The sequence below is a fragment of the Gossypium raimondii genome, chromosome 2 (assembly GCF_025698545.1).
Source record: "Gossypium raimondii isolate GPD5lz chromosome 2, ASM2569854v1, whole genome shotgun sequence".
Classification (NCBI taxonomy): Eukaryota; Viridiplantae; Streptophyta; class Magnoliopsida; order Malvales; family Malvaceae; genus Gossypium; species Gossypium raimondii.
Window position 1 is genome coordinate 38,350,396 of NC_068566.1, and position 9,984 is coordinate 38,360,379.

Consider the following 9,984-nt stretch of genomic DNA (forward strand, 5'->3'; position numbering starts at 1 on the left):
TTAATTCGATTAATTATCTATTTTTGAACCGAATTAATCAATAACTAAATTTTCCAAAAACTTTTAACCGACTTTAAATTGGATTAGATTCGATGAACCGATTAATCAAATTAATTCAGTTAAAACCAAATTTTCTGTTTCTCCTTAGTTCGTCAAATTGGTATGTTTACATTTGTTTTTTGTTTTGAACTTTCTGATTGTTGTATTACAATATTGCAACAAAAATGTGGAATAGTTTACTTCACTTCAAATAGGAACACTCAAACACCAAAGATGTTTACGTAGGAAGAAATGGGAAGCGATTAGGGTTTTATAGTGTGGAAGTGAGAGTAGGCTCGGGTCTGGTTCATACAAGGTATCTAGATTAACTTTTAAATTCGGGTTCGATTCGGTTCGAAAATGATTTATTTTTTGCTCAAGCCTGACTCAATTTTAAGAAAGGTAAATCCACGTCCGACCTGGCCACCCATATTTGACTTTTTTAGAGGAGTCTTTATTTAAAATTAATTTTTTAAAAAATATAATATACTAAATGCACTGAAAAACTAAAATAAAAGTTCTCTAACACATTAAAAATACATTAAAAAGTATTTATTTTAAAAACACTACCATGAATATAATAAATATTTTATTAGATTAAAACCACAAATAAATATAAATAATTTATTGTATGAAATATAAATTTTAAAATTTTATATTTTGGGTTAGGTTATTTAGTTGGGTAAGTTTTTTTTTTTTTGTTTTGGGAGATTTGGGTAATAGGTTTAATTGTTATTGTGTTAGTGATTTAATATAAATATATACATAATTATTATTTAACATATATAATCTATATAATGTTTTTTATGACATAATATATTTGAGTCGGGCCGGGTCAAACTCAAGCAAAAAAAAATCTTATCCAAAGCAAAACCTATATAGAAAACATACTTAAAATTTTATTTAAACTTATTTTTCGAGCCATATATTTTACCTAAACCTTTGTATTTGCATACACACAAACTCATGAACAGATTTAGTAAATTTGTAGTGTATTTAATTTGACTGGTTAGATTAATAATAAAATAAATTCTTTAACCAAACCTTTCAATTCAAAACTCGAGTTTTACGTGTTCGAAGGTATTTTGTATGTACTTTAAATCTTGACTCCTTATATGCATGACACAAATTAGTGTGGTGATTTGACATCAAAATTAACACATGTGATGTCAATGTATTTTGAAAAATATTCTAAAAATAATTTTCCCTAGGCATAATAAATAATAAATTTTCTGGTATAAAAGTAAAAACAACTTTCACTCTTCTCATCTTAAGAATAATGTAGTAAGTAAATTTATATTTGCGTAATGTTATTGGAAAAATAATATTTTTAAAATTAAGTGGTAAAAAATAAAATTCAACTTTCCAACTTACAAAAGTGTGTTTTTTTCCTTAGAATGATGTTGTGTAATAATTAATAATTTGAACTCAAAAGGTTTCATCTTTTGTGGAGTTTACTTTGACTTTTGAATCCCGTGACGTCACCCTTTCTTACCTGTCCATGGCAATTCCGTAGTTGTTGTTAAAGTCAGCCCCCTGTTTCAAAACCCATAATAATTTATTCAAAATTAAACCAAGAAAAACAACTAAAAATCAAATCACTTTCACAGTCGCCTCACTCGTCTCTCATCTAAGCTTAAGCTTACCTTTACCTACTTCAGCCGCTCTTCCCTCTCTCTCTCTCTCTCAAACTTCCCTGAAACTTCAACCCGCAAAAACGCCATTCTTTTTTTTCTTCTCACTCCGCCAAACGGTGTCGTTTAACCGTCAGGGCCTGTTGTTTAGCTAAAAGCCTCTCTACTGGGTTTCCGTTTATCTGAATACATTGTCCCCATGCATTTGTTTTGAGAGAATGGGTTGCGTCTTAGGAAAGCAATTGCAATCGTCTTCATCGGATCGCCGGCGGCGGAGAAACAGCGAAGCTCCACCAAATCATTCGCGTGCTCGTCGTCGCCGGAGCTCTGACGAGTCATCATCAGTTGTTTCAGTCATCGATGCTGTTGACGGAGCCATGGATGTCAAAGGACTGGAGGGGAGAAGACAACAGCAGCGAAAAGCTAGACATACCAGTGATTTCCCGGTGAGCGTTCCGGCGCCGGAGACATGGCGGATGACACTGGACTTGAACCAGAAAGGGTGGCCTTCGTGGTTGATGGCCGTCGCTGGTGAAGCCATCCGTGACTGGACCCCGAGACGTGCCAACACCTTTCAAAAGCTTGACAAGGTATCAACTTTTGTTTTTCAAGCTTTCGTTTTTATAATCATGTTCAATTTAACAATTTTGAGCTTTTTTCTTTCTTGGGTTTTAAAGATTGGGCAAGGGACTTATAGCAATGTGTACAAAGCCAGGGATCTACTAACAGGGAAAATAGTGGCATTAAAGAAGGTTAGGTTTGACAATTTAGAGCCAGAAAGTCTAAAGTTCATGGCTAGAGAGATTCTTGTTTTAAGAAAGCTTGACCATCCCAATGTAATCAAGCTTGAAGGTTTAGTTACTTCAAGAATGTCTTCTAGTCTTTACTTGGTTTTTGAATACATGGAGCATGATCTTGCTGGCTTAGCTGCCTGCCAAGGAATCAAGTTCACTGAGCCTCAGGTAACATTCTTTCTTCAAATGGATTCTTACTTGTTCTGTTTTTTTTTTACTGCTACTACTGCTTTTGGTTGGGTTTGTTGGCGCTTGGGTTCATTCCTTATTTTGTTCTTGCTTACCTAACTGAGATTTTGGGATTATATGATTCTTGCACTTCTTTTGCTCTAGTTGTTGTGGGCTTTTGATGTTACTCTTATGTATTTCTTTAGCTACTTGGGTCCCATACCTAGTGGTTTCTAATCCAAATTTCTCTTTTTGAGTTTTTTCATATCTTTGTTTTTGTACTATTTTTTTTTGGTATGCAAATTCATGGAAATATCGTGCTTCATGTAAATTTCTGGCGTTGGAAGTTCAAATTCTGTCATATCTTTATTTGAACAGTTTCTAGATGGAATGAACGAGAAATGACAAGAAAAGGAAAAAAAGAAGCTACTTTTTAGATGCCTAAGGAAACTAAAACCTCTACGCATTTTTCTTTTTTAAAGTTGGCTGACAGTATAGCTGCTTAGCTATCTTCTGGTTAATTCTTTGAAACTGAACAAGGTGGTAGACTTGTAAACATATGAATAACCACCAGTTTGTTCATATCATTCTCCATTGGCGGCAAATGGGAAATGATAATTATTTGCCATAATTGATTCTATGGGAGAATATCTAGGCTTTTCTGATAATTATGGTAAACATCAGTGATCACTTCATGCAAGGCTATAATTATGTCTGTTGTTCCTTTGTGATAATTTGTCACCATTTTGAAACCAAATTCCTTTGAAATAAATATTTCCAATCAGAGAAATTTAGAAGCATATAAAAGTTTCGTGTTTTTTTTTTTTTTTTTGCTTTAGAAGGTTGGTTAATCATGAAGTCAGATTTTTGTTGCATGATGTAGAAAAGTCCAGAGAAGTGACATTAGTTTATATTTATGGTGATATATATGAAGGTATTCTAGGAGTAAATTAGAAATAGTTGAGCCTTGGAATGATCATCTCAAATTAAAAGCTTAACTTAAAGACAGAATTGAGTTTAGAAAGGAAGATAGGAATTCTAATGCAAGGCCGGCTATGGATTGTGGCATGATGCACCTGTCATTGTCTGTGTTTCATGATGAGGTTTACGTGGCTGAAGATTTTAAATTTGGATGATCCATTTATTTGGATGTATCTTCCCTCTGGCAGGTGAAATGCTATATGAAGCAGTTACTATCAGGGTTAGAGCATTGCCACAAACAAGGTGTTTTGCATCGTGATATCAAGGGTTCTAATCTGCTTATTGACAGTGAAGGCATTTTAAAAATTGCGGATTTTGGGTTGGCTACTTCTTATGACCCTGAGCAGAAGAAACCCCTGACTAGTCGAGTAGTCACTCTCTGGTACCGTCCACCTGAACTACTTCTTGGGGCAACTCATTATGGTGTTGCAGTTGACCTCTGGAGTGCTGGCTGCATTCTGGCAGAACTGCTTTCAGGGAAGCCTATAATGCCAGGAAGGACAGAGGTATTAATTTTTCTCTTTTTCTTTTCTTCTTCGCTGAGTTTTTGAATTCTTCCTATCTTTTCTTTTCTGTGAATCTGATGGAATGCAAGTGGTATCGGTCATGTAAGTACGATTAGAAATATTTGGTCTTCCTGTTTGTTGCTTATTGTATTTGTTGTGGAGCCGCCAGTGTCAAGTCAGATGAATATATTACGTGGCTATGATGTCTAAAATCTAACTATCAGGTGTTTGTTCCATAACTAGAGCTTCTTCTAATTGGTTTAGTTATGTAATATAATATTTTCAATTTGTTGATAAAAATTTTCTTTCCTTTTATTGGGCTAACGTCCTATTTATAGGTTGAGCAACTGCATAAGATATTCAAGTTATGTGGATCCCCTTCTGAGGAATATTGGAAGAAATCCAAATTGCCAAATGAAACACTCTTTAAGCCGCAGCAGCCATACAAACGCTGTATAGCAGAAACCTTCAAGGATTTTCCATCTTCTTCTTTACCTTTAATTGAAACTCTGCTTTCGATAGACCCTGAAGAGCGGAATACTGCTACTGCAGCTCTTAATAGTGAAGTGAGTTGTATCACCTTAGTTAATGCATCTCTCAAGAAAATCAATATTTTGCTGTACCTGTAATCTCTATTTATAGTATTTGAAAATAGCTTTTGTGGATTTACTTTGCTAGATAGCCAGACCAAGAACATGTTGTGCATGCCAGGGACTTCCATGATGTTTATCGTTTGCGTTATCATATATCCACTATGGAATACTTGATATTCTGTTCTCACCATTGGCTTGCTGCCTTATCTTTAAACCAGTTTGTGAAATATTTGGTTTCTGTGTTTGCAGTTCTTTATGACTGAACCATATGCTTGTAATCCATCAAGTTTACCAAAATATCCTCCCAGTAAAGAAATTGATGTAAAATTGAGAGACGAAGAAGCAAGACGGTTGGCCAGCTTTCCCTTTTCACCTTTTGTTTTCTTTGCCTAATTTGGCTACATGTTGATTGCTGATATACATTTTTCCTGTACAGACAAAGAAATATAGCTGGCAAAGTTAATGCAGTTGATGGTACCAGGAGAAGTAAGGGTCACGAACGCCCTACTCGAGCAGTTCCAGCCCCTGAAGCAAATGCAGAGATTCAAGCAAACTTAGATGTGAGTGTGAGACTTTGCTCTACTTCCAATTGTCAATTGCACCTTATTAGGTTCAAGTTGATAAAGTTTCCAAGCTTCATATTTCTTGTGATGTAAGTTAGTTCAGTTATGAATATTAGCGTTATACTTAGTTCTCAGGTGTCGAGCTTTAGATGTTTTGCTAGTCACTAGTAACTTTGTAAGCATAGTTGCTTAGCATTAAACCTACAGTCATCAGTTAAAGGCTTTGGTAGGCTATGTTGCTGTGGCTCTTTGTTTCTTGATGGTACTCGTGTCTGATGCATATTTGGACAAAGATATTGGATACGATCGTTGAAATACATGGAAAAAATTGAAAAAAACTTAAACAAACCCATGCTGGACCTACTCGTATCTGAAATTTGCATCTAAGTTTGAGTAACGTAATTGGTATATAAGGCTGAACTCTGAACTTTGAAGTACCTTTCTCAAATATTATGTCTGATTGCATCTGTCATTTATTTATTTTTCTCGTGGTTTTTATATGATGTCTTTTTCAAATATGATGCGGATACTTGTGTTTTTACTGTTTTCTAGAAATGGAGAGTGTTGACTCAAACAAATGCTAAGTGCAAGAGTGAGAAATTCCCGCCTCCTCATCAAGATGGAGCTGTTGGGCATCCAGTTGATGCATCAAACAAAGGGCCTGTATCTTTTGGTGCAAGTGACTCTTCTTTCAACTCATCGATTTTCAACTCTAAATCATCCGGATCCTCCAAATGTTCCAGACAGGCAGGTGGTCCTTCAAGAAGGAAAACAAATAGAGACCCCCGAAGTGCTGTCACAAAATTTCATCCGCGGTTTCAAACCATCCTCAATAGGTATATCCATGGATATGCTATTTAGAGGTAAATCTGAGGTTTTCTGGAGCCAAACTTGATTTTAGTATTACAAGTTTATATTCTTTTTTTCCTTTTCCAGGAGGCATTCATTCTCTCCCTGAAACTTAATATGCAATTTTCCTATATATTTTCCCACATTTGTCTGTATCTGATCATATAGGTCTGTGTATAATCCACCCCACAATCCGATTTGGTGTATAAATCTGCCAATGCAATTCCACTTTTTGTTGTACAGTTTTATTAAATGAAAGTGCTGGTCCTAAGCTCTTCTGATTGAAAGTTGCCTTCTCAAACTTCAATTGTGGATTTAGTACTTGGTTGATTTGTTTTTATTTTTCATATATACCAAATACAAAAGAAATTTATAAGAATAGGTGATGTACCAAACTATTTAGCGAAATCAAATTTTACTGGTGAAGTTGGCAACTTTGAGAGCAGAGACATAAATGGATTTAATGTTAAACCCCCTTCCTAGAATATTTTTAATTCAATACTGGACATTCTTAAGAAAGGCAAGAAGATGATGCCAAGTGCTGTAAGTTGTATGCTGTCAGATAGAATTGCTGATGTCTTTAAGCTTCTGCAACTTGCCAAGTCTAGCAGTATAAAGCCAAATGCTGTGCTTTCTAACACTTTGATCCATGCTCTCTGACTGGCAAAGTTGGGAGAAGCAGAAGCTTGATACATTGTTATCTTTAATATCTTGATATCTGCCTATTGTAAAGAAGAAAATTTAGTTCAACCTCTGTGCTGTTCTTCACCATGGGATGTCATTACCCTGACTATGGTTGTAGCTGAAGCCTTATAGATTTTAGAGAAAGTTGAGTAGCTGAAGCCTTATGGCGGTCATCCTTTTTCCTCTTCTAACACTTTAATTTTATGAATTTAATAATAAGATAATGTCTTTGTCTGATTTTGGAATTTTGTTTCTTTTTCTACCCTGACAGTCTTTTCTTTTTCCTATAAAATTAGGCAATTTAATATTTAAGAATTATTCTTTAAATACTATAAAATGCATCCTTATCAAGAATGGAAACATTGTAAATGACAAAGATCAATGTCCAATGTCGAAACTGTTTTTTGAAAACAAAAATTTTAGTTGTCGACTTAAAAATAAAAACAAAAATTGGAGTCGCCACCGATCCTTTATTAAGGTGTGATCGGCCCACTTTAAAAATAATTTTGGTCTGCAAAATTTGAGAAAACAGGCTCGGGAGTCAGTTACGCACGAGGAAGGATTAGCACCCTTGTAATGCCCAAAATTGGTACCAAATTGATTCTTTAATGCCTTGGTGTCGAAAATTTGAAAAGATTTTAAATGGAAACTTTTTATTTCATGAATGGATTAGAATAACAAGACAATTCTTATTTCAAAGAAATAAAACACCATACCCAGTGAGTTAGGGCACAATGTTTTTAAATCTTCAAAATACCCGAATATTGCCTTTTGTTTTTGAAGATTCTTATTTCGAGAAGAAAATGTCATGACCAGTAAGTTAGGACCCAATATTTTGAATTCCCAAGAATAAGCTTTTATTTAAAATTTGTGAATTTATTGCAAAACAAATACTTGGCTTTCTAAATTCATCGAAAAGTAATCGCGATCCAGTAAGTTAGGACACGATCTTTCACGAGAATCATGAATGCCAAATATTTTGGAATTTATAAAATAGGACGATTTAAATACTTTGAGAAAATCAAAATAGATATTTTTAAAAGAGATGCTAAAAAGGGTTAAGGCATAACGTGAAACAAATACTCTAGTTTAAGACAAATATGAATAAATATTTACAAGTACATATACATGTACACTATAAATTAAAATTACAAATATGTGTACACATGTATTTAACATATGTACAAAGATACACATAAAAGATGAAGTGGAATATATCAATCAAAATATAATAAAATGCATGTATGTATTTGGAAATCGTGAAAATAAAATAAACATAAAAGCATGTACATGTGTATATATTTACAGAATAAAAATGTATATGTATATGTATTGTTAAATTATGAAAATACGATATGTATATTAAAACACCTATATATAATATGAGTACAAATAACGTGTACATTTAGAATAAGAGAAATATTTATAATAACTCAAAAAACGAATATATATGTATAATATAAAAAAATGTATTTTGAATTGTAAAATACGAGGAACATGTGTGTTTAAAATGCGTATGTATACACATATATATGTGTTTCAAAAAGGTGAAGAAAAATCATAGGTATACGCATATTTATGAAAGTAAAAAACTAAAATATAATAATATATATATAGAGGTAAAAAAAGAAACTGCACGAAATATATATATACAAGTACGTATATTACATTGAAATGCATGTATATATAATCATGCGTGCTTTAGAAATATAGAAATAAGGATAAAAATAATAAAGGGAAGAAAAAGAATGGGCCAAATTGAATTAAAACGAAAAAACAAATTTAGAAAAATAAAAAAATAAAAAAAATAAAATCAGGACCAACTGAAATGCGCGCGTAACAGTGGAGAACCAAAAGGGAAATTATCCCCTCCTTCCAAAACGCTGCGCAACAAGCGGCCAAATTGAAACAAAAATAAAATGTGCCGCCCAATTTCTAAAAAAACAAAACAAGTTTAATTGAAATGCGCTGCAAACAGGAGGGGCCAATTGCGCAAATAGACCATGTGACGTCAAAACGCGCGGATCCTCCCCTTCAGGTCGGGTCACCGCGCGGGTCGCCCCAGGCTAAAACGGCGCTGTTTTAATCTGTTACTTAAAACCAATTTTTTTTCTAAAACACATTTACCCGAATGAAAAGGAAAAAAAAACAAAAAAGCTTCCATGGTGCTCTGCTAGGGCTTGGGACCCTAACGTCCTCGCGCCGCCTCTCAGGCGATTCGGACGGTCCAAATTTCGGCACCGGTTCCGACCCCAACTCAGGTAAGTTTTCCTTTCCTTTTTCTTTATTATTTTAAATGAAACGAAGTGAGAAATAAAAGAAAATGAAAAAGCATGTAAAACGATAAACACTTTTTAAAAAAAAGAAATCACCTTCTAAAAAAAACAAGTTTTCGTTGCTTTTTATTCTCGATTCTCTCCGTTCATACCCTATTCCCCTTTATTTTACAGATTTAATGGCCTTTTATAGGCCGAAAAGAAAAGAAAGAAAAAAAAATAAAAAAATAAATTATATATTTTGCTTGTTTTTCTCCTTCGAACTCTTTGAGTCCGTGTTTGCAAGTATCACGGAGCGTTCGTGGAGGAGTTGTAATACCCCGAAAATCTTTACAGCAAGATATTATCTTTGATATAATAAAATAAGAAAATAAAGCGTCAAAAAGGGGAAATTTTGGAGTTATGTCAACATTGGGTCGTATATTATGACATATTAGTTCAAGAAAGGATTAAATCGTAAAAGTGAGGAAAGTTTTGTTGCCCAAGAGTAAATACTCAAAAATTAAGGGGTTAAAGTGTAAATATGAAAAGTTGAAGGACCAATGGTGTAAATATTTTAAGGGTGGAATGATCTAGAAACTAAGAAAAATGGATGGATTAGGACCAAATTGAAAAAGGTGAAGAAGTTTGAGGGACTAAATCACAATTTTACCAAATTAAGTGATGACTCAATATGGAATTTTAAAAGATCATGAAGGGCAAAATGGTCAATTAGAAGAGAAAAATCTAGAAGATAATGATGATGTTGGAGATATTTTAGATTAATTAAATAAATATTAGTTTATTAATATTTTGATTTGATTTTTAAATGATGTGTTATTATTTTATTATTTTAATATTTAGTATATATATGTGTGTGGAAAGAAAGATGAGAAGGATCCAACCCATCATCTTTTC

General features: G+C 33.6%; 1 protein-coding gene across 1 annotated transcript; it reads left to right on the forward strand.

The window, feature by feature from the left end:
• Window positions 1-1,626: 1,626 nt before the first annotated feature.
• Window positions 1,627-6,414, forward strand: LOC105788660 (probable serine/threonine-protein kinase At1g54610). The gene is given in 8 exon segments (XM_012615638.2): window positions 1,627-2,263; window positions 2,351-2,635; window positions 3,805-4,122; window positions 4,461-4,688; window positions 4,965-5,065; window positions 5,152-5,275; window positions 5,831-6,061; window positions 6,063-6,414. Coding segments are annotated over 8 exon segments (1,770 nt in total). The 5' UTR covers window positions 1,627-1,891; the 3' UTR covers window positions 6,174-6,414.
• The last annotated feature ends 3,570 nt before the right edge of the window (window positions 6,415-9,984 follow it).